This window comes from Sesamum indicum, linkage group LG1, assembly GCF_000512975.1.
Source record: "Sesamum indicum cultivar Zhongzhi No. 13 linkage group LG1, S_indicum_v1.0, whole genome shotgun sequence".
Lineage (NCBI taxonomy): Eukaryota > Viridiplantae > Streptophyta > Magnoliopsida > Lamiales > Pedaliaceae > Sesamum > Sesamum indicum.
In genome coordinates, this window is record NC_026145.1 from 7,408,437 (window position 1) to 7,434,711 (window position 26,275).

At 37.2% G+C, this 26,275-nt stretch overlaps 2 protein-coding genes across 2 annotated transcripts; both read right to left on the minus strand.

Moving 5' to 3' along the window:
- LOC105158875 lies at positions 5,453–10,740 on the minus strand. Its single transcript, XM_011075777.1, has 2 exons — positions 9,604–10,740; positions 5,453–9,427 (listed from the first exon to the last, which is right to left on the minus strand). Exons 1-2 carry the CDS (start codon positions 10,738–10,740, stop codon positions 5,453–5,455), a joined length of 5,112 nt encoding a protein of 1,703 aa, XP_011074079.1.
- Positions 14,104–16,296, minus strand: LOC105157860 (sugar phosphatase YfbT-like). The gene has a single exon (XM_011074357.2). The coding sequence runs from the start codon at positions 15,490–15,492 to the stop codon at positions 14,347–14,349; it is 1,146 nt and encodes a 381-aa protein (XP_011072659.1). The 5' UTR covers positions 15,493–16,296; the 3' UTR covers positions 14,104–14,346.

Consider the following 26,275-nt stretch of genomic DNA (forward strand, 5'->3'; position numbering starts at 1 on the left):
TTTTTTTTTTTTGTAATTATTCAGTAAGCAAATTAAATTCTGTAGTTATTTATAAAAAAACACATTTAGTCCTTTAATATTCTTTTAAAAAATTTGATACTTTATGTTCTAAACTTGGCCGATGATTTCCAACGTTGGCTGGAGAAAAGCTTGTATTCTTCATGCTCGGATGAGGATGGTGAGAGGCAAATAAAATTGTTAATATATGACCAAAATTCCAATTTTAACTATGAGATAAACGTACATAAGTTAATGTAAAAAGAGACGACACCAGAAAATATAGAGAGAATAACCTAAAAAAGAAATGCCTCATTTAAAATATACGAGCTCCAAAAGAATATTTCCATTTAGAAGACAAGTATTGGCCTCGACTCTTGAGATTGCTATGATTGAATTTTGAGAGACCAACAATGTAAGCTTTTACCTCGAGTGACAAGCAAGATATTGTATGAATTCTCCAAGAATTCACACCAAGTAGGCCAATATGACAGACGAGATTTTATAGAGTTTCGAAAAGTGAATTCATTATGGGTTCCCGTAAAAAGACTTAGTCCAAAAAATATAGTACTAAGTACTTAGAGTTTAAGATTAAAAAAATACATGAAAGACACGTGCTTTTTTCCAGCCATAATTCTCAATTACCGACAAGTCGAGGACTAAAAGTTATTAAATATAAAAAAAAATACAGAATTAAATGTATTTTTTTACATAAATAACCGTAAGACTTAATTTGTTCACTAGATAATTACCGGATGACATATAATTTTTCAAAAGAAAATAAACTAAAAATGTAAAGCACCTATATTTATAGGATTAAAAATGAAAGTTTTCCTTAAAGAGTTCAACTTGAGGGGCTATGGGTCCGGACAAGTTGGACTCGAATCAAAAAAAAAATAAAAAATAATAATTAACATATTAGTTCCTAAAATTAGACAAACTTGTCTCATGCCATTGCAATCTCACTTCAGGACAGTCTATTCTACCTCAACATTTTTATTACACAATTTGATGGTTGGATCAATTTCTGATCCGGGTCGAAATATGCGATCTCGTGATTCGAGATCCACTCGAAGCGCATATTCGTCCAAGACCAGATTTTGGGTTCCCTGAGAATGAAAACACGAACTGTGAGCTCGTCGGGCACGTCCCCGACAATGACCCTCCGACGCTCAAGTTAGTTTGGTCGAATGAAATTGGTTCGATCTAGAAGTTCGGTCTCAATTAATGCGTATCAGTTACCTCATTTATGGCATGTCGGGGTCTATTTATAATACACAGTTGTACGGTAAGTACTGGGCCACGTGGCCTTATCTCGTTGGTGTGCGTTCTGATCGAATGGTGGAGATTGTCCGGGTTTCCGGTCGGTGTACGCGATCCGGGTCGGGTCCCACGCGACCCGCCTGTTACAATATTCGCGGATCCTGATCGCGAAATGACTGTAATGCCCTTAATGAGGGGTGTTTTGGTCCTTTTGCAGATATGATATTTGAGTACTCATCATTACTCCCTCACTTTCTCAAAGTGCGTGCTCGCGCCTTTGAGGAAGTCGAATCGTCGCTGCGGACACGTGTCTCCATCTTATCGGTTTGATCTGTGGCGCGTATCCCGAGGGACTTTGCCTATAAATACTTCCCGCATTCAAAACGTTTCTCCTGCCCCACATACTGACTTTCGGCGACCATCTTTACAGCCTGAAGTTCGAATTCGACCTGCAGCTTCCAGAGCCATCCTGTTCTAAGGTACGATGTCTTCCAGCTCTAACTCGAACTCTAAGTCGCATCCTGGTTCTGGATCCGCTGCCATTCCTGAGTCTGGTTCTGAGTCCGTGTCTAGGTCTGAGTCCGGGTCTGCATCTAAGTCTGTGTCTGGGTCGGCTCATGGGTCCTTCTCTACCTCTCCGAAAAGGAACAAGCAGTTTCCTATTTCCAAGCTCCATGATAAACAAGCTGGACCATCGGTTCTTGCTAGATTCCAGGATAGACTCGCTAAAAACCCTTGGGAAGCTTTGGTTAGTAAGGTAACGACCTCGGTTCTTAGGATCAGAGAGAAGTACCACATCCCGTCTGATTATGACATCATCATCCCTGCCACCTTCGATCGTATGCACCGTCCTCCTGAGAGTTTTAGTGCTTTTTCCATCAAACACCTTGATGCCGGACTCCGGTTTCCCTTGGCCCCTCCTGTGGCTTCGATCTTGAATAAGTTGGGGTTATGTCCCATGCAACTCTCCCCTAATTCTATCACCCATATTATTCTTTTTGTGGTAATAATGCAATTTTTAGGTCTCGAACCCAGTTTTGACAACTTTTGGAGTGGCCAAGCCCGAGTGTGGGTATCTGAGCGCCCTGAAGTCGAATGTAGGAGTCTGGTTAGATCGCTATATTTTTATTCGACCTCCTAGAGGTGTCTGGCCCTTCAAGAACGAGTGGACTAAGTATAAACCTCTTCCGAAAACTAGTGGGGGGGGTTAGAAGGTGACCAAATAAGGAGTCTAACGTCCTATAAGTACGACCCCAAGAAGCTTCTATCTGAGAAGGTTTTACAGCTTTCTGGGCTTTCTCCTGCGTCCCTCCACATTGAGGAGTCCTTAGGTGATTTTCTCTTCTCACGTTGTTCTCGCCGTCTTGATTTATTACGCTTACGTAAACGTTCATCTTTGCAGATAGTATCATCATGAGTTCGCGTAACGCCCTACGGATGCAAGCGGTTGCGAACAAAGTAGACAAGGCTAAGGCCAAGGGGAAACAGGTCGCTTCTACCTCAACTAAGGATCAAACTGCGAAAGGTCTTGTTCCCCCTAAGGATCTTCCTCCAGCACCCATTCCGTCACAAGCCCATGCGCTGCCAGTTCATACCGACCGCCAGCCCATCCTTGTCGACAGCGAAGGGACCCCCTCTCTGCCTCTTCTCGGATATAACTCCAGCGACCTGGAGTTGAACTTGGATGCCATCAGTGGAGACCTGGGGTTGGAGTTCGATAAACCGGAAGGATCTTCCTCCAGCACCCGTTCCGTCACAAGCCCAAGCGTTGCCTGTTCATACCGACCGCCAGCCCATCCTTGTCGACAGCGAAGGGACCCCCTCTCTGCCTCTTCTCGGATATAACTCCAGCGACCTGGAGTTGAACTTGGACGCCATCAGTGGAGACCTGGGGTTGGAGTTCGATAAACCGGAGAGGGCTGGCTGGGAGAAAACGAAAAAGAGGAAACGGTCTTCGTTGAAACACGGGCACGAGGAAGATTCGAAGGGGAAGGAGTCGGCGAGTCCTTCTGATCCCCCTAAATCTCCGTCTCCCCGGCCTAAGAGTCTGAGCAGGATGGCTCGGGAAGCTGCGGACAAGTGCAGCCAAGAAGACGAGCGGGAGAGATTTCTGAAGTTGGAGCAGCTCGCTTTGCACTGGGAGGAAGCCCGGGGGTTTACAGCGGGCTCTCAATCGCACCCCACGAAGCCCACGAGGTGGGACGGCTCCACGAGTTCGGTGCTTTTTGCTGAGGCTGAGGGAGAGCCTTTTGACGTGTACAACTCGCTGACATCACTTCGCGATCAGGGCTCTTTGGTAACGACCAATCCTGTTCGGGTCGAGCAATTCGGTGCCCACGCTATGCTACAGGTAAATTTCTATCCCGGCTGCCCTTATCTACCCGAACTCATATGTTAATGGTCTTGCAGGGTCTAACATTTCTCCGGAGCTTGTCGCTGAAATGCACCTCTTACCGCAAGAACTACATCAAATCTGACAAGAAGGTGCAAGAGCTTCAGGCCCGAGTGGTGGAACTGGACAATCAAGCCCTGAAGCACGCGGATGAACTGTTGTCCTATGCTGAGCAAATCAAACGGTTGTCGGGCGAGCTCGATGTTGCTAGGAAGGAGAGGGAGATCGCCATATCTGAAAGGGACGTTGCCTTGACCGAAGGCAGGAGAGAGGGGTTCGACGCTGGTCGCGAGGCCGGACTGGCAGAGGGTCATACGAGGGGTTTTGAAAAGGGCCAATCCGGTCGCATCCTTCTGGAAGAGCACCAGAAACTCCTAGCTAACTCCCGTATGGCTGCTGTCCGTGATTTCTTGAAGACGGACACTTTCACGACTGCCTTGGAGCTCAAAACTACTGACTCGTTTGCCAAAGGCTATAAGACCTGCGAGTACCAAATCGAGAAACTCGGAGGGTTTTCAGAGTCTTTTGATCGCAGCCGATTGGATATCACTCTCGATGGCGATCTCCAGCCTTATCCCCCGGACCCCGAATTGAAAGATGACGAGTTCATGGTCCTTCGTGCGGAGATGGAAGCTGAAGCCGATGCGGAGGGCAAAGATGATGAAGCTTAGACTCCTTTTGATAGGATTTTTGGTCTTTTTTGTATGGCCTCCTCTTTTTGTATGACCCCTTCTTCCCCTCGATACATACTAACTTGTACATTTTCTGGGGGAATCGATCCATGGGTCATATCGAAACTGTAAATGTTCCATTCGTTAATGAGATTACTCTTTCTATCTGATGTTTTTCATAACCAGTTTATGTCTTCGCATGCAACATTCTGCCTTCGCGTACTGGGAATTTGTCTTCCGAGATGGTATTTGGATACACCCTTTTCAGTTTTGTATCTTGGACGCGTCTTTTTCAGTTCGCGTTTGGTTTGGAATGCGTCTTTTTCAGTTCGCATTTTTGGACGCGTCTTTCTCAGTTCGCGTTTGGTTTCGAATGCGTCTTTTTCAGTTCGCATTTTTGGACGCGTCTTTCTCAGTTCGCGTTTGGTTTCGAATGCGTCTTTTTCAGTTTGTATTTTTGGACGCGTCTTTCTCAGTTCGCGTTTGGTTTCGAATGCGTCTTTTTCAGTTCGCATTTTTTGGACGCGTCTTTCTCAGTTCGCGTTTGGTCTTGGCGGGTTGGCATGTTGCGATTTAGAAAAAAGATAAGCGACGAAATGAGTTTATAAACCAAATGAACATGAAAGGGCATAACAAAGCTGCGCATAGTTTTATAAATCGAGTTAACACGAGTTTACAGTGGGTACAAATGTTTACACAATGGCATTGTTCAATCTGGTAATTCTGGGCACAGCCCCCCTAACCTTTAATTAGACAATCTGGTTATCTGCTATTCGGCCCTTTACAGGCTCCTGGTTCGACCTCCTTGTTGATGGCCTTTCGCAGGCTCCTGGTTCGAACTCCTTGTTGAGGGCCTTTCGCAGGCTCCTGGTTCGATCTTCTTGTTGATGGCCTTTCGCAGGCTCCCGGCTCGAACTCCTTGTTGATGGCCTTTCGCAGGCTCCCGGTTCGAACTCCTTGTTGATGGCCTTTCGCAGGCTCCTGGTTCGAACTCCTTGTTGAGGGCCTTTCGCAGGCTCCTGGTTCGATCTTCTTGTTGATGGCCTTTCGCAGGCTCCCGGCTCGAACTCCTTGTTGATGGCCTTTCACAGGCTCCTGGTTCGAACTCCTTGTCTGCGATCTCTCGAGGCTACGCGTAGAATCTTTTCAAGTTCTGGATGTTCCACGGTCGTGGTAGACTCCGCCCCTGCATGTCTTGCAACTTATACGTCCCTTTCTTTTTGATTTCCACCACCTTGAACGGCCCTTCCCATGGGGGTTCTAGTTTACCTACATGTTTTGAAACTTCGACTTTTTTAAGCACGAGGTCCCCCACCTGGAGTTGTCTCGGTCGAACTCTTCGACCCTGGCTTCTCATCATTAATCCTTTGTGGTGCAGAATCCTTGCGTACGCCCCATCTCTCCTTTCTTCGATCATGGTGAGATCAAAGCTTCGTTCCTGTTGGTTAGCCTCGGGGTCATACATTGCTACTCTCTGAGATTCTTCCCCGATCTCTGCTGGAATGATAGCCTCCGTTCCATATACTAAGCAGAACGGCGTCTCTCCTGTTGCGGTGCGAGGTGTTGTCCTGTAAGCCCATAAGACCCCCGGTAGTTCCTCAGCCCATGATCCTTTACTGTCTAGCCGTGTTTTCAAATGATGGAGGATTGTTCGGTTGGTCACCTCCGTTTGACCATTGGCTTGCGGGTTCACAACTGCCGTGAAGTGCTGTGCGATCTTGAGCTCCTTGCACCATCCCGTGATCTTCTTCCCTTGAAATTGCGTCCCATTGTCAGAAATTAGTATGCGAGGCAGACCAAACCTGCAGATGATATTTTTCCAAACGAAGTTGATGACTTCATTCTCATATATTTTAGCGACCGCTTCCGCTTCGACCCATTTGGTGAAATACTCTACCGCCACGATGATGAATTTTTTCTGGGCTGGTGCAGGGGGAAAAGGTCCGACGATGTCGATCCCCCATTGGTCGAATGGGCAAGCTATTTTGATCGGCTCCACCGGGGTCGCGGGTTGGTGTATAAGGGATGCGTATTTTTGACAACTTTCACACTTCTTCACTAGCTCTTTGGCGTCCTTTGCCATCGTGGGCCAATAGAATCCCTGACGTATTATTTTCTGTGCCAACGACCTTGCTCCAGAGTGGTTACCACAGCTCCCTTCATGAATTTCTCGCATAACATATAGAGCTCTCTCCTCATCTAAGCACTTCAGGAGAGGTCCATCCACCGTTCGCTTATAGAGCTGTCCTGACAACATAGTGAATCGGGTGGCTCTGAATTTGACTCTCTTAGCGGCAATGGGGTCAAGAGGCAGGGTGCCGTCTTTAAGATATTTGGCAATTTCGTCCTTCCATGATTCAGGTTCTACGACCGTCTGAACCTCCCTTCCGCCTGTGATACTTGGTCGTGCTCGAACCAGAGCCGTGATATTGCGATCTCCAATCCCATCCATGGCGGCCCCGAACTTGGATAAGGCGTCTGCCTTGTCATTTTCTGCTCTTGGGACCTGCAAAACCGAACATCTGTCAAATTTTTTCATCCATTGCTGAGCGATTTCCTTGTAAGCTGTCATGGTTTTCTCTCTCGTCTCATACGTCCCTTCGATCTGCAGAGCGATTAACTGAGAGTCCGTGAACACCTCCAAATCTTGGGCGCCCGCCTGGAAGGCGAGCTCTAGTCCCAGTACGAGCGCCTCGTACTCGGCTTCATTGTTGGTCACGGGGAAGGCCAGGCGAATGGCTGCTTCGATCTCGACTCCCTTCGGCCCCTGTATCCATACTCCGGCCCCTCCACTGTTGGCGTTCGAGGCTCCATCTACGTGTAGCATCCATTTGGAGGTTTGCTCCTCGACCATTCTGGGTAGATCGGGTTCACCTGCTAGCTCTGTCACAAAATCTGCTAGTACTTGCGCTTTTTGGGCCGTCCTAGGTCGATATTCTATGTCATGTTGCCCCAACTCTACCGTCCACTTGATCAATCGACCTGACGCTTCGGGTCGCGACATTATGTGCTTCAAGGGGTAGTTCGTTAGCACGATCACCTTATGCGATTGGAAGTATGGTCGTAGCTTTCGAGCGGTGACCACGAGCGCGAGTGCCAACTTCTCCATCTCCGTATATCTCAATTCGGCCCCTTGGAGCATTTTGCTTACGTAGTAGATGGGGTTCTGTTGACCTCCTTCTTCTCTCACCAACACCGAGCTGACTGCATGTTCCGATACGCCCAGGTAGAGGAACAGTTCTTCGTGTTCCTTCGGGTTCGCTAACAAGGGAGGGGTCGTCAGGTACTTCTTCAGCTCGTGCAAGGCCTTCTCACACTCCTCGTTCCATTCGAAGTTCTTGGGTTTTCTCAGAATCCTGAAAAAAGGGAGACTTTTGTCAGCTGATCGCGAGATAAACCTTCCGAGGGAGGTGATTTTCCCTGTCAACTTCTGGACGTCTTTGATCGTGGCTGGAGAACGCAGATCCATGATGGCTCGAATTTTCTCCGGGTTAGCTTCGATTCCCCGTTCGCTAACCATATATCCTAAAAACTTACCTCCACCTACTTCAAACGTGCATTTGTCCGGGTTGAGTTTCATCCCGTATGATCTCATGATAGCGAACGCCTGGGCGAGATCGGTGAGGTGATCCTGCGACCTCTTGCTTTTTACGAGCATGTCATCCACGTACACCTCCATCGTTTTTCCGAGCAGGTCTCCGAACATCTTGTTAACCAGGCGCTGGTATGTGGCTCCTGCATTCTTTAAACCAAACGGCATCATATTGTAACAAAAGATTCCTTTTTCCGTGATGAACGAAGTCTTGTCCTTGTCCTCCTCCGCCATGTGGATCTGGTGATACCCCTGGTACGCATCCATCATCGAGAACATCTCGTAACCTGCGGTGGAATCCACCATGACATCGATCCGGGGCAACGGGTAGGGATCCTTGGGACACGCCTTGTTCAGATCCGTGAAGTCCACACACATTCGCCATTTCCCTGCGGATTTGGGGACAAGTACCACGTTAGATAGCCAATCGGTGTACTGAATCTCCTCTACATACCCGGCATTGAGCAGCTTGTCCACTTCTTTTCGGATGATTTCATTTTTGTCGCTCCCGAAGGACCTCTTCTTTTGTCGCACGGGTCGCATTGCTGGGTCTGTGTTTAACCTATGCACGATCACCCCAGGGTCGATTCCTGTGAAATCAGACGGACCCCACGCGAACACGTCCATGTTCTCTTTCAGGAATTCAATCATGGCCATTTCCCTCTCCTTCATGCTCGCTCCTATCCTGGTGGTTCTGTCCGGCTCATCAGGAGTGAGCTGGACGACTTTGTACTCCTCAGTGGGCTTTAGGTGCTCCGGCTCGTAGGGCCGAGGTTCAGCGTCTTCTTTCACTCTTCTCTTCTTCGCCTCGGGTTCTCCCTTCAGTGATAGATTGTAGCATTTCCGCGCCTCTTTCCGGTCGCACGCTACCTCTCCTACCCCGCGATCCGTTGGGAACTTCACCTTCATATGGTAGGTGGAGATGACTGCCCTGATCGAGTTCAGTCCTGGCCTGCCCAATATCACATTGTACGCAAATGGGGTATCTACCACCAAAAATTTTATCATTGTGGTCCTCCGTCTGGGTTCGTCCCCTATGGATACTGGCAACTCGATCATTCCTAAGGACGTCACTTCACTTCCGCCAAAACCGACTAGCGGTGTTTTGACCGGCTCCAACCGAAGATTTTCCAGGCCCATTTTGTCAATCACACTTTTGAAGATGATATCTGCGGAACTCCCGCTGTCCACTAAGACCTTGTGAACTGTGAAATTAGCTATGTCGAGCCTGATGACGATTGGGTCGTTCATCTCCCCCGTCTCCTCGGGTTTATCAGAGCTGCTAAAGGAAATGGCCTCCTCTTCTTCCACTTTCAGCACGAACTCTTTTCCTCTGCTTGAGTTCGAAGTTCTGGCGCATCTCTTCCTATCCCTGTTCGAGCTATTCGAGCTAGATCCCCCTGCAATCGTGTAAATTACTCCTTTAGTTGGCGCGTTGTTTGGGGTGGTCTGGGCGTGCATCGACTTCGATGGCTTCTCGACCTGCTTCTCCTGGGCTCTTCCCTGCCCGCTCTGCAATTGTGGGGGACTCGGTCTCTAAAGTACCCCTGCCTCATTAACCTTTCGATTTCATCTTTCAATTGGAAACACTCTTCCGTGTTGTGTCCTCTCTCTCGGTGAAACCTGCAGTATTTGTTGGAGAATTTCTTGGAGGGTGTATATCTGGTGTGCCTCGGCCATTTGAGAACATCCGCATTCTCGACCATCATCAGCGCCTTTTCCCGCGACATTGGCAGTGGAGTGTAGTTGTGATATTTGGGAATGTATTTGGGCTCCCTTTGCTTTTCCTGCTTCTGCCTACTTCCCCCGACCTCTCTTGCCTCGTTCGGTTTCCTGTACATCTGCTCACGCTCCTTCCGCTCGTAGTCCTTCATTGCATTCATCTCCTCCTCATCTATATATTTCTGGGCTAGAGCCATGAGCTGCTCCGCATCTCCTGGCGGGTCGCGTGCAAGCGCAGATGCGAACGGACCTTTTTTCAAACCATGAATCAAAATGCTGACCATCATATCTATGCGCAGATCTTGAATCTCTATCATTTCGTTATTGAACCTCCCTACGAAGCTCTTTAATGTCTCGTCCTCTCTCTGCCGTATGGTGAATAAGTGGGTGGCAGATCTCTTTTGCTTCCTTCGGCTTGCAAAGTGAAAAGAGAATTTTTGGATCATTTGTTCATGTGAATCAATGCTTCCCCGAGGCAAGTTGGTGAACCATTCTTGTGCTTTTCCAGTCAATGTGGTCGCAAACAACTTGGCCATGATCGGGCCTGGCTGTCCGTATAAGTTCATAACCATATCGAAGGCCGCCACATGTTCGTAGGGGTCCTTAGTTCCATCATACCTTGGCAAATCGGGTACTAGGAAGCCGGGTTCCACCACTTGGACCAGGATGTCGTTGCTGAAGGGTGAATTTTTGTTGTGCGCAACTATTTCTCCTCGTTTTTTGAGTTCATCTATCTGTCTGTTAAGGTTCTCTATCTGCCTTCCCACACTTTCTACCTCCGCCCTCGAGATTACTGGTTCCCTTCTCTTCGCGCGACTATGGCTGCTAGAGCCAGCGTCGGATGACGCCGGTCGTTTACTGCGATGCTCCTGTCCGCCCTGTATTCTCGACTCTCGGAGCGGCTCCACATTCTCGAACAGTTGCCTCCTCGCTGTTTCCTTGACCAAGGGGGTCGCAGTTCTTCTTTCATATTCCACGATTGCTTTCCGGCTAGCTTCCTCTATCATTTTCTGTAACTCATCAGGGGTTAGTTGGATGGTTGCTCCCACCCCTTTCCTTGGAGTTTCTTCTTCCCCGGCGTTTCTCCTCGACGAACCTTCCATTATGCTAAGGAATTCTCAGATGTTCCCACAGACGGCGCCAACTGATCCGGGTCGAAATATGCGATCTCGTGATTCGAGATCCACTCGAAGCGCCTATTCGTCCAAGACCAGATTTTGGGTTCCCTGAGAATGAAAACACGAACTGTGAGCTCGTTGGGCACGTCCCCGACAATGACCCTCCGACGCTCAAGTTAGTTTGGTCGAATGAAATTGGTTCGATCTAGAAGTTCGGTCTCAATTAATGCGTATCAGTTACCTCATTTATGGCATGTCGGGGTCTATTTATAATACACAGTTGTACGGTAAGTACTGGGCCACGTGGCCTTATCTCGTTGGTGTGCGTTCTGATCGAACGGTGGAGATTGTCCGGGTTTCCGGTCGGTGTACGCGATCCGGGTCGGGTCCCACGCGACCCGCCTGTTACAATATTCGCGGATCCTGATCGCGAAATGACTGTAATGCCCTTAATGAGGGGTGTTTTGGTCCTTTTGCAGATATGATATTTGAGTACTCATCAACTTGTAATTTTTTATTTTACGAAATTTTTAAAATAGTCCCAAATTGAGCAAACTCATTTAGTTTATGCTTTATGAAATTTTTAAAATGGTCCCAAATAACACATCTAGTCCCACAAATTTCGTACAACAGAAGATTATATGTGTCGAGTTTTTTCAATTTTGGAATTATTTTAAACACTCCATAAACTAGAGGACTAAATGTGTAAAAGTTTTGGAATTATTATAAAGACCTCGTAAAGCAGATGACTAAAAGAATTGAATCCCATATCTTATGGGACTAAAAATATAATTTTGTTTTCCGCAACATTATGGATGAATCGTATCAATACTTCTTGAAATTAGATCTAAATACTCAGACACTGTATGGACATACATATATTGCACCGGAAGGCATTTTTATAAAAAAATTGATCTTCTTTATGACCTTTTTGCCTCAACCAATTTTTGTATATTTCGAAAGTTATCCTCCTATAGAGGGTAATTAAGTAATTTCACAAATAAGCTGGTAATATACCGTATTTTTCCTACTTATGATTATTACTCAAACACTCCCAATTGATTAGAATGTAATCACGGAATTATATAAAGTAAAAAATAGAAATAAAAAATCAAAAGTTTAACCTTTTTTTATTATTATTTTTCAATATTTTTCTTGCTACACTTTTTTTCCAATTAAGCCAGAAATTCTTTTGATTTTTTTGTTTTTAAAAAAATTATCAATGCTGGTTCCCCCAACTCTCACTTAGAACTCGAACCCCTTCCTATTTTTTTTTTATAGGAATAAGGTATTATTATTGGGTCACTTGATCATTCATATACTTTTAATATTTTCTTAAGTTTGGTGAATTTGAAGTTCTGAATTCATACCAATAAACTCATTAAATTTATCTGAGTGATATAAAGGGTTAATTACACCGTCGTCTACTGAGATTTGCTATAATTATACGTAACTCTCTATGGTCGGAAAATTTACATATAGCACATGTTATATTTATTTTCATCAAATAAATAGATTGAGATTTTTAGCAAAATTCAAGAAATTTGTTGATATTAACTCAAAATTTGAATAAAAATCCATATTTATTTCTTATTTATTTATTACTAACTTGTTGTAATCTTTTCTGATGAAACTATCTTTATAAGAAAATGCGCCTCCTCACATGCGTTAGCACATGTGAAAAAAGACATAAGGGTAGTTTGACTAGAAAAGATTTTCACATAAACCTATAAAAAGTCAACCGGAGCTAGATACGAATTTTTATTCAATTTTTTGCCAATATCGGCAAAATTTGAACATTTTGACTAACAAATGGATGTTTTTATTGGACGAAAATAAATATCAAAAATGCTGAATATAAATTTAAATTATACGAGATTTACTTATAATTATACCAAAACCTTAAGGGAAGTCGATTTAATCATCTGTGATATAAATTGTATTTATTGGGATGGGCTTAATCCTGAAACACAGAAGATAATGGGCTTTAGAGGAAAAGGTCCAGTTTTATTTGGGCTGGGCCATAAAGCAATCATAATATAACACTTTTTTTTTTCTCCCAATTATAAGAACGAATATTAAGCCCAGAGTTCAACATGCGTCATGGGCCGAAATGGGCCAACCAGGCCCAGGATAGAATTAATCAGTAAAATATGAGCTGATTTTGGCCCAAACTAGCTCAGGATCGGGCTGGTCTTGGGTTGATCCCAAATACTTATACATGAGACCAGCTCAGTCCAGTGGCCCAAACCATCTGGTTCCGATAGAGCCTGTTCGGTTTTTTTTTCCTTATAATAATACATTTCATGTATTTTTATGTTACTTTTTGAAGTTGATTATTCTAATAGGTCTATTATGCTTTAAAACTCTAATTTTTTTATTTTTATTATTCTACTTCTATATTTTTAGTACTTTAATTTATCGATATCTTTTTTTTTATTTCAAAGTTTATTTTAAATTCTTTTTAATTTTATTATCATATAAATTTATTATTGTAAGCTTGCTAATCAAATTGTTATTTAAATTCTTTATATACTATTAGCTATTATTTTTTTCTAATTATAATTTTTTGTGTGATTTAATTTATTATTTATTGGTTTCATAATACAACCATAAATTAAGCAATTTGTTCAAAAGAAAACGACAATTTCATAAAAAAATTAAAATTAAACCGACACATTCGGACCTAATCTGTGTTTAAAATAAAATTAAAAACCCAAATGCCATAATCACATTTTTCTAAAATCAATTCTCGCATAATCAATCATCTTATAATTAAGTCAAAATTACATTAACACTTTCTGAACTTAAGTCTAATTACAGAGACACCCTAGTAAAATTATAGTTACACCCGTTTAGTGGGTCTTAATGTATTGTATCTCATGGTTGTTTGGGCAAAATATCACGGTTCAGTAGGGAATATATCTGTAATTACAACTATAATCTCAACGGGTATACTTGAAATTTTACAAAGGAAAAAAGAATCGTTATAATTAAACTTAACCTTAAAAGGTGTTGATATAATTTACTGTATAATTAATTATACAACCGTTGGCCTTAACCATTATGGATGTAGAAAGTAGAAACAATTCATTTCTTAAATTTTAAGAACCAGTCTTTCAATCTTCTTTCCTAATATCTGAGATGTTTCAGAACAAGGAAACAGGAGTCATAGCAACTTGCCAACAGAACTCCATACAAGACATCAACAAGAAAATCAGCTAAGGATTGATTGAGGAAACACAATCAGAATATGAGACTCCTGCTGCAAAAAACTCAGACAACATGAAAATATGTAAAAAAACATTGAGGAAGATACACATATCCATCAACACATGAAACTAAGACTTGGGATTTTAAGGCATGCAATGTGATTTTTAATAAAGAAACTCCAGCATATTCTTTTATACACATAATGCAGATAAGATACCTTAATTGATAATCCAATGTAAACTAACATCTGCAGTTTGTTTCTATCTTTTAAATGTTATACCCCCTTTTTTGGCTTTTCACCTTCTGTCTCTCCTATTCTTTGTACATGTGATACAGTGAATTAATGGTATGATTCTGTTTCTGTACATTTGGAATATATTACCAGAAATCATCATCGACGCCAACCGATGAGGGTGGGTACCGGTGATCTTCTTCCTCGGGCTCCATCTCCAACTCTGGTTCGCTGGATCCAAACTCGGCTGATTCAACAGCTGCGAGGTTCTTCAAGTCAATGATTGAGAGCTCATCAAGGTGCTTCACCACGAGATCAGCAGCTCCAAGCTCGTACACCGGGTGTTTGCTAGCAACAGCAATGCACTTCATCCGTGCATCGTGTGCAGCCTCAACCGTTTGGTTCGAGTTGCCAAATACTATACATCTCTCAGGTATGAATTGCAGGAGCTGAGCTGCATACACAAACATTTCGGGATCAGGCTTTCCTCTGTGGACATCCTCTGCAGCTACAATTACATTAAAGATCCCTTCCATCCCAATGGCTTGAATCGCCGTCTCTAGATACTTTCTTGGTTGGGTTGAAACCAAAGCCACTGGGACCTTGTAATGCATCAGAACGTTCACCAACTCTTGGGAACCAGAGCGAAATCTGTAAATCCCGCCGTGTAGAGCTTGATAAATTTCCTCCTTTCTGCATGCCATTCTCTTCAGTTCTCCTGGATCTCTCGACCAGCAGAGAACTTCTGCTATTGCTTGCTCATTCTTCATACCTTCTATCCTCCGAAGAACAAAAGCTGGTGGCGTTGATCTTCCTTCTTCCTGAGAAAGAGCCAACCAGGCTTGCTTCTCAAGACCAGGATTATCTTCAATCAGCACTCCTTCCCACTCAAATATAGCACCTAGCCAACCACAACCCATTCTTTCCAGCCTCAGCAAGGGATTATTAAGTGCGGGATTATCTGCCTTATTCTCTGGTGGCCACAATCCTGGTCTGCAATCCACACCAGTGTGAATCCCATACCGAAAATCCCTAGGAATCCGCTCTTTTTCCCGGAAGGAATACTCTTTGGTTAATTCCATTGCTTGGGATTTTATGAACGACGTAAATGGCAGCTGAACACACCATCTTGGCAACGGAGCAGAGGAATAAACTCTCCGACCGAGAAATTGTGTAAACGGAAACTGGCAAAGATCAGACGGCTTCCGCTTATTCAACACATCCTTGCAACAGTAACTCCCATAAATCGGACGGTGCCCCAAAAGGGATGTCCCAGCAATTGACTCCACCATCTTTATTAACTATCAACCACTAAAACAATAGCCCAACTCCAATTTGCTCCCTTTTCCAACTATAAGACAGTTTCTTCAGACTTAGCTCCAGAATTTCTCTTTAACAGAATCCCTTCCTTCCAAATACTTGCTGGATTTCGGAAAAAATTCCAAGAATCACAGAAAACACCGCAGCCAGGACTTCCAAAACCCCAAAAACACGATATTCTCCCTATACCCCACGATTTTTGTTATTCACCACTCAATCACTATTTAGAACTGAAAGAACCCTTCTTTAGCGACAAAGCACTATGTGATGCCTAAGTTATTCCAACCCCCCCAAACCAAAGCACTAAACAAAAGGCTTCGCACCAAAAAAGATCCCAACTTTATTCAAAACCCATCAAAGTACAAACCCAATTCCAACATATAAGCAGCCCCACCAAGCAAAAAAGCTATTAAACCAAACCCTAGAAGCAGAAATATCAAAGGACAAAATCCCCTTACAAATTCCAATTGATTTCAGCAACAGAAACCCGTTCAAATACAAAAAAAAAAAAAAAGAAACAGGAATTTACTCCATTATTGTGTATTTTTACGATTAAAAGGAGGGGGATGAAGAGTAACCTGGCAAGCAAAGCAGAGAGAGAGAGAGGGAGATGAGATTTTTATTGTTATTGATTTGAAGACACGGCTTTTATTTTGCGTTATCGTGTGGCTTTTAAGCAACGCGGGTCTCTGCTTTTGGCCAGAAAAGCTTTCTCGGAACCGGTGGTGCCGGCAGGGTAGAGGTGGGGTTGGGAGGGGGGGCTGAATATGATATTTCGTATTTTGGCTTTTTAAAAATTTCAAATAGTAGTTCTTGAAATATATTTTCAGAGAAAATTGCATTTTTATACCATAACTAAGGATAATTTGCAATATTAGTACCATATTTTTTTGGAATAACTTGAAACGATACCGAAAAATAGGCTCTATTTGTATTTTTCATATTGCCATTATATTTCTAATGACAAGGCACATGTCCGTTAAATCATGCAGCAAAAGTGGGCAAAAAACGAGAAATTATTGGTACCACAATTTTGGGCAGCTTGCAATATTATATTAGTATTATATTCTCCAATTCATAAGAATTCATGTGTGATTATTTACATTCAGCTAGACTTGGACTTGTATCACATATACAATTTATTTGCCACTAAATTAATTAGTCACCATTAATTAATCATCCTCAACTAACTCTTTAATTGGAGTGTACCCGTTACCATTGATGACATATTAGTACTGGTCCATAACACTAAAGAATATATAAAATTTTATGTGAATCTGTCAGTTACACGTACCATGAAGATACGGTCCTTCTTCTGCCTGACCTCCCAACCAAAATTGATTAACAATCTTTTACTTTGGTAACTATGTATCAACTCTTCAAGTTATACTTCTCATTCTATCAATATAGGAAAATCTCTTTTTTTTTTTTTATTTAGAAGGTGTTTGGCTAAATTTTTTAAAAATATTTTATAAGCTTTTACATCTTATAAGATGTTTTAGGAGCTTATAAGATGTTGGATCTTATTTTAAAAATAAGCTCCTAAAGTGTTTGGGTAAAATAAGATGTTAACGCTGAATAGATGTTAGGGTGTTTGGCATAATAAAGACTTGAATTGATAAAATGACTGAAATAGACATGTATACCGTTAGAAAAATAAGTTATTTTTTGACATGTTTTGTTTTAAGAAAAATTAAAAAGCTTTTATGAATAGTATACATTTAAAAAAAAAATAGATAATCTTTTTACAGCAACAAAAAATGACGAATTAAATACCTAAATTTTTGAATAAAGATAATATATACATTCATACTAATCGAATATTATTATAGATATATAATAGGTATTTTTTTATTAATGCAATGATTAGCTAGTCATATAATTTATAATGTCTTAAATTTATATTTTTTAGTAAATATAATATCGATACAAATTTTATTTTTATTTAACTTTAATAATTTATTAAACAATAAAGTATTTTCTCTCTTTCGAATGTTAGAAAAATTAAAAACTAAAAAAATGGAGAGTGTATGAGAGAGAGAGAGAAAGAGAGTGTGTGAGTGAATGAATAGGGATATTTTTGTCTTTTAATATAATAATAGCTTATAAGATCTTATATAAAAAATATGAAATTTAACTCTTGTTTTGAGATCTTATAATTTTTTTAAAAAATGCCAAACACTTTTCATTGAGCTTATAAACTGTAAAACATCTTATAAGATGTATTGAGGAGCTTACAAAATTAGCCAAACAACCTCTTTATTCACTTCAATGACCACGGACTTCGAGAACGCATATTGCAGATAACATATGAAGTTCTCTATTATCTCATGATTAGAAGCAGATTCTATCTTGAAATTGGTAACTGATTCCATTCCCTAGATTTTGATCGGGAGAAGGACCGTATATTCGTAGAATGTGCAGTTGACAGGTTCACACAAATTTCACATATTTGAACCTAAAGTGTCACACACAAATCCTTAATGAAATTAAAAGATATGGTACCAATATTGCAATGTACCTTAAATTGTGGTATCACCCTGAATTGTAGTACCAAAAATGCCATTCTCTCATTTTTTTTGTCCGCTTTTATTGCATGACTTAACGGCCACATCAGCTGCTCGCCATAGAATCTAACTGTGGTATAAAAAAATGCAAACAGATCTATTTTTTGGTAGTATTTCAAGTTATTTCAAACTATATGGTATCAGTATTGCAAATTAAAGTATCCTAAATTATGGTACAAAAGATGAAATTTTCACTATATTTTCACATTAAGATTTAGGATAAATTACAACATCCATACCCAAGACTTGGTATAATATCAAATATCCTTTTATTATTTGAAAAATTACTAATATCGTCTTGATTTTAACAGTCGTCTAACAATTAACCCAATCTGTTAGTCTTTATTATGTTTTCAAAGTTTTTCATCCACCTCGTCCGATTTTGTTAAGTTATTTATTTGGATTATTTTAAATTCAAAAAACTTAAAATTCTTCGACTTCATTTTTTAACAATCTTGTGTTAAATGATGATAGGTTTCGAATTATTTTAATATATCGATTGAGTATAACGACGTGCTGATAATTATAAACATTAGGAAAAAATACTAAGAGGAGGTGTGCATTCATACATAAATATATGTATTTTTAACAATGGTATCAAATATTTCATGTATATGGCGGGATTCGTACCCATTATTTTGTTACAATATATAATTGATATCTAAGAAAATAGATGCCGAAGCAAAATCAGTTATATTATGTGTTGAAATAGCAAGAATTAATAAAGTATTATTTTTTATGGTTAATTCCACTTAGACCTCCTCTGGAAATATAAAATTATACCTTTCTCCCTCAATTTTTCTTTTTAAAAAATTGCACTGGCACCCCATATGAGAATTCTCTATTTACAATTGACCTCCTTCCGTTAGAGTTTGGATGGATAATTCTGACATTAATAGAAAAATTACATAAACTTTTAATTTTACCCCTCATTCATATTCTCCTAATAATATTTTTATACTTATACGGGGGTCAATGAAATAAATATAAAGTCAAAAGGTCTAATTGTAATAAAATATCATTTTCATATTAGATCAATTTTTACTTGTGTCAGTATTTTTCATCTAAATTGAAGAATTCTTAAAGGGGTGTAAGTATAATTTTAATTTTTTTAAAAAAAACTTCACATTTCCAAATAGTATCTAAAATATAATTAATCTTATTTATTTTATAAAAATATTAATTTCAAATTAAAGAATGATATGTAAGTACAAAATATTGGTCCATATCCAATAATAATCCCATAATCAGGGACGGGTTTAAACGGGTTTGGCAGAATTCGACTCGTTTCACTTATATCTTCCAGAACATGCGTCGTCCTGCTATATACTCTGACTTACCCCATTTTGCTCGCCCCTAGTACGATCTCGAAATCTTACCAACTCAAAAGGGGATAAACTGCACGATTACTACATATTTTTTATGTTTTAAAGTGTATTATAAATAAAAATAAAATATATAAATCAACACACCATATTTCGAAAAAAAATTTATTATTCAGATAATAAAAGAATTAGGGCAGTAATATCACGAACTGTTATTTATGAATCTCTCTTATATTAGTACCAGTCATTCTGGCACGTTGTTTCTGCATGTATATAATAAATAAATTTTCATTCTTTAAAATATATCATATATAAAAGTAAAATATATAAAGCAATACATAACATTAAAAAAGAAATAAAAATAAACTAATTTATCAGTTAATGTAAAATTTAAAAAATTAAATAAATTAGTTATTTTATTGAAGAATATTTTTTTATTTTATAAAAAATTAATGAAACATTATCATTAACCATTATTTGTAAGTGGAAAAATTATTTCTTTCTTTTTTTATATTAATATATATAATAATTTTAGCATGGCAGATATTTCTTTCCGAATTCTTGGACATGCCCAATCCAAGTCGACAAAAATTTCTTATCTTAGGACATTGCCACGTCAAAATTGACAACGTGCCATTTCTCGACTAGTCGAAAGAGACGATTTCTTTTTCAATTATGATTTATTATATGATTGCTTAATTATTAACTATAATACTATATATATATATTTTATAAATTTTTTATTTAAATTAGATTTCATCACGTCAAACCAATCACGTTATTATATTACTATTATTGTATATTTTATATAATAAATTATTTTTTTAAATTATATAATAAGCAAAGTGCACAGTATATATAACGATATATTACAATAAACACTCATGATTTGGTATAACTATAAATATTCTCTTATTATTTGAAAAATTATCAATACTCCCTAATTTTAACGACTGTCTAACTATAAAGCTAATCCGTTAGTCTTTGTTAGAATTTATTCAATTTTTGTAGAGAACTGGTCAAAATGTCCTTGTGGACTATGCATTAAAATTTTTACTGATCTCTTTGAAATTTTTTATTTTTTTATGGATTAAGTGGATAATCTTTTTATATATATTTTTTAGAATTTTTCATTCATCTTGGCCTATTTTTTTTTACTATTTTTCATTTTAAAAGAAAAAAGTCACAGTAATGATAAAATTGACGATTCTAGATCTCTATTCAAGAATTACATAATTTTATCAAATATCAGGAGGTATTTATAATTTTTAAACAATAAAGGAATATTCATAATTATGTTAAATTTTAGGAGAGTTAAATAACCCGTCAAAGACGGGACAATTAATTATTTCAAAATCTTGGATGACAGATGTTGATTTGGCTGCAATAAAGTTGAGGGGTAAACATATCGTCAATGTGGCCTATCGTGCATTACTGGGTGCGTGTATCTACCATATATGGAGAGAGAGAGAAATCTTAGACGATTCGAGCATACTGACCGGAATCCGAATATTGTAGCTAGTTTAATTGTGGAGGATGTTAGACAGTGTATACTTGGCATTACCTTAGCACACATGCACTTTATAGGTTGTGGCGTATCCCTTGGCCTGTCGAAGGAAACACTACTTGATTCATGATTGTTGTACTATATCTTTTTCTATTTATGAAAATTACATTTACCAAAAAAAAAATATTTCAAAATCATTAAACGACAAAATTTTAGAAAATATTTAAGCTGTTACAGAAAAAAAATATTTAATATTTAATATTTTGATATGTCTTCTTCATGCATAAATTCTGCGTGTAAAATATTTTTTATTTTATAAATAAATAGCTCAAGAATTTTTGTTCGATCTGACTCTAATATCATGATAAACGACAATTATATTTAAAATTTTAGCTTTAAAAATTATTTAATATTTAATATTTTAATAAAAATCTGAGATATCTTGAGGCCCCCAGCATTGAATGTGCCCCATTTTGCGTCCAGGTAAGGAGTGAGGACTATTTTATTCATATTTAGGTGAATTTTTATAAACACTTTAAGACGTATGCAATGAAGTCACAAAAGTATTAATCTAATTTTGACTTTTTGCAAGACTTTTAACAGTCTGTTTTCATTTTCAGTTTTAAATTTTTTAAATAGAAATTGAAGTAAATATATGTGTATATATATTTATATATATTTTTATTGAAAATATATCGATTCAACGTCATAATCTAATCTAAAATATAATCTTATAGAAAACATAAGCATTAGTTTCTCTTTAATTTTTATTAATTTTCAATTTATTTTCACTGAAATGATCTTAAAAATGTGATCTTTTATAGCGCAACATCACGAAGATAGGAATAATAAACAAATCGAGTCGAGTCGGATTGGTCGAGCTCATCAAGCCTGAAAATTTATATTGAATTTGATCTTATACTATAACCGAATGAAGCTCAGACGAGCTTTAATGAGGTAACACCGTACAAATTTTATTATTTTTTCACTAACAACATCTAGTATGGGCTGTGCCTGAAAACTTATTGAACAATAGATTTTGTTAATTTTTATTTACTAAATTTAATAAAATCGAGCCCAAATGAACTTTCATACATCAATCATAATCGAATATCAAACAATTTGATTTATTTATTTTAGTCCTTATATCTGTCTAAACATGTGTCTGACATAAATTGATAGTGGGCTTACTCCCAAACTCAATGACCCGGACCTCAGTCGAATTTTATTTTTTATTTTTTTATAACAAATATTATCCATTTTAATTCTATATAAATTTTGGCGATTTTATCCTATAAAAAACGCTTTAGTAGGGAGACGAGACTCGATGCTTATGAGTGTCTCTCATGTATAAACAATGTAGGGCTCGTGCATATATTATCGATCCTTAGATAAGGGGTTTGGAATATACGTATAGCCTCGTTTAGAATTGTCAATGGGTAGAGTCTTGTCATATATGGACATATCTCGAAAGAGATCCAATATGTTACTTCATATCCCGATCCTACTCAACCACCTCAAGGCCCAGTTGGCCTCTAGATCCAAAATGATTGTATCAGATCCAAAATAATAAGAGATTATTTATTTCAAGTCAAGTAATATGTTATTATTTCACAAGATTTCAAATTTCATTATTCACATAAGATAGTTACATCATATTCAGCATATGAAAATATGAGAAGTCGTTTTTCCACTTAAGAAAAGGAGTAATTTGATGATTTTACAAACTTAAGGGAGTAAAACAATAAAATCAAACTTAAAATAACCAATTTTATAGATTATTTATATAATAAATTATTGATTAAAGAATTACATGATAAATAATTTTTTAGAATCTTAAGTTTTCTAAATTTCTTCAATTAAAATTTAAATAGATTGATTGATAATAGTCTAATTGAATAAAAAAAATAAAATAGCATTTTTTGTTAGAGTCCAAATTGGGTATAATGACCGATGGGCATTGATGGGTACAAATCCTATTTAAACTCTATTTATTTATTTTTTAATACATCTGGGCCCGAATTGCATCTAACAAAATGCATTACGTCTGGATACCCATCTTTTATTTATATTTATTTTTTTCCCCTATGGGCTTGGATGAGAAAAGACAATCCTAACCTTATTCTCACAAATATTGCCAAAAAGTTTGGTGTGTGTGTTGGGGGGTGTTAAATTAACAAAAAGCAATTTAAACACATTTGGGGCCTTTTAATATTAGAACAGTGCATTTAATAGAGGTGGTGCAAAAGATCAATTGTACCCCTTAATTAATTGATCATATTGGACATGGTACTTTTTAATCAGGGACAATTTGGTAAATTAAGTATAACTATAAAGATGTGTCGCCTTTCTTCAATCTTCTCACCAGTAAAAGGTCCTTTAAGTTTCCCTCCATAGCAATATTAATGCAAAAATATTATGAGGGTATTTTAGGAATGACAACGGGACGAATTTGCCAAAAATTTGGGACCCGACCCGATTGATACAGTTAATATTTTTAAAATTTTCTATTTTTTTTTTAAAACAAAGTACTACTATGACTTTATAAATATAAGATAATAGTATTATTCAAAGGTTAATTTTTTTTTAAATCTGAATTTATATATATACATTTGAAATATTAAAATTTTTAGAATATGTATTACTTATATAAGCAATGTTTACAAAACAAACTATTTATATCATTATTTTAATCTATAAAAATATTAATTCTTTATATCATATAAATAAAGTATACGTATTATTTTATATATGTACAAATATATTTTATATAAATATATATAAAATATGAAAAAAAATTAAGAGCGAATTTGGGGAAGCTTTGAAACTAAATCACTAAGAACTAGATTCAGACCCGTTTAATGCTTCAAAACCCTCTCTACTTAGGGCGGGTTTAGATTCAACCTGGGCCCATTTCTCATCCGTAAATGGTCCACGTATAATAGTACAATTCAGAAATATTTATAAATATTTTCTCAAACAATATAAAAAAATTTATGGTGTGAGAAAAAGAAAAAAAATAGATTTGTGAAAAGAAACAAAAAATATAATGGTGTGAGCGAATGGAAAGAAAATAGTCCATAAAAAGAAAAAAAAAACATTGAGTAAGGTGAGAGAAAAAATAAATTATAATTATGAATTTATTAAAAATGTGAAAGTTTGCGAGATATAAAACTTGGAGAAGTAGGGTGCAGTAATTGTGAGATTATTAAAAAAATTTAAAAAATTACTATTTTGACTAAAAAAAAATCGAAATGAATTAAAAGGTGAATAAAATTAATACGATAATTTTTTTTATAATGAAATAGATATAGATATACGCCCTTCATGTCCCGGTACAGCTTTGAGTTGCCGCTGCCATTCCTTACGAATTACTCCTTTTATCCTTACAATCCAATTATTTAAGTATTGAAGGGTTATAATTGGGACGTCTCTGTATTGATTATTGTTTTGTAACCTACTGTCTTGCCTTTATTGTCAATTATTTTAATTATAAATTCAATAATTTTTATGTTATCTATGTTGTTAATAACTTATTTTAATATTACAATTTGATATTCTATAAACACTAAAGTATTTATAATGTGCATGAAATTATAAAATTTTTAGGGTATATTACAGTTGGTTTTTTTCATATTTGTCATAATTCTAAATATCCTCCTAAAATTAGAAATACCCCACTATGATAACTCATTAGAGGGGTGTAATTGTTGGGATATTTATAATTTTAGAATTGTATTTGTAATTTTTCAAACAACATAGAAAAATTTATAATTAAGACAAATTTCAGGGAGCCCCTCGAAATTTACCCAAAATTTTATGAAGTTTAATCAAATAATTTTTTATGATGAATTCTTAGAGCCCGTTTGGTTGTGTTTTCAATGAGATTTTTTTCACTTTTCACTATTTGGGTAGTTGAGATTTTGTTTGGTCAAACCATTTTCACTGAGAATGCATTCCTATTTTGATTCTCAATTTCTTGAAATTATAGGTCACATGGGTTTGTCATACTTGTCTTATCTTGTCATCATGTCTTTTGTTATTTCAAATCAATTAAAATTATTTCAAATGGCAAGACTCACTTTGATTATTTTATAATTTCACATATTCAATCAATTTGGTCATCTGTCACATAAAAAATACATATACCTATATTCAACATTTTCGCTCCTATATATATTTGAAAACAACTAATCCAAACATATTCTTCATTTTCGCACAAAAACCAATAAAGCATTTCTACACATTTTCAATTGTTGGAAACTGCAAATAAAAATGAAAACACAACCAAACGGGTTCTTAAAATCCTGTATCTCTTGATAATATAAATTGTGTAATAATATATGTCATCGATCATTGGTAACAATATTTGAAACAAAAAAAAAAAAAAAACTCAAAAACAAAATTTATACTAGCTTTTTAGACTTTGTATAAAAAACAAATGCGATTACACTTTTCTCCAAAAATTTTTCGAAAATTATCTGTGTACACTTGATCTCCTTTCGATAGGTTTGGACGGAAAATGATGACGCAAACTAAAAAAAATTGCATATTTTTTTTTATTTTGCCCCTCATTTAATATTTATATGTATATTTTTAAACTTACAAAGGAGTGAGATTAACATTATTAATTTTTTCTATAAATACAAAATTATTATATGAAAATATTGGATGAAAAGTATAATAAAAAATTTATGTAATTTTTGCTGTGTCAGTATTTTTCATCCAAATTGTAGTGAACGAGGTTTAGTTGTAAGTAGTAAATCTTTGGAAGGGATCTAAGTGTAGTTATGAAACTTTTTAGGAAAAAGTATAATTTTGTATTTTTAGAGGGTATAACTGTAATTAATCTTTCTTTAATAATATTCAGGGATAATCACACTCCTGTTCCCTAATGTTTGATGTAATTACACGTAGGCCTCCTGTAGTTTGAAAAATTACATCTATCACAACCTAAGGTTTGTTTTTGTTTAACAAATAAGTCTCCATTAGTCATAATTCAATGAATTTGCTAATAATAACAATTAGAAAAAATAAATGGAAATTGATATTTATTGTCAAATATTTTTTCAATAACCCTCGTACATTCTCAATAAATATTACTTTACTTTGATGATCACAAAAATAAATAATAAAAATAATGGGACATTGTCCCACTAATTACTTTTCTATCATAAAAAATATTTTTTCAAGTTTTTACGTCGTATCTTCTTCTATTTATATAGCCTATATATTTTTTCCAATTACTATTAAAATTTTTAAATAATTATTAATTGCGAATAAAACTCTTTATTATTATTATATTTTTATTAGAATTCTATTTCAATTCAACTATGTACATAATTAAAACTATTAT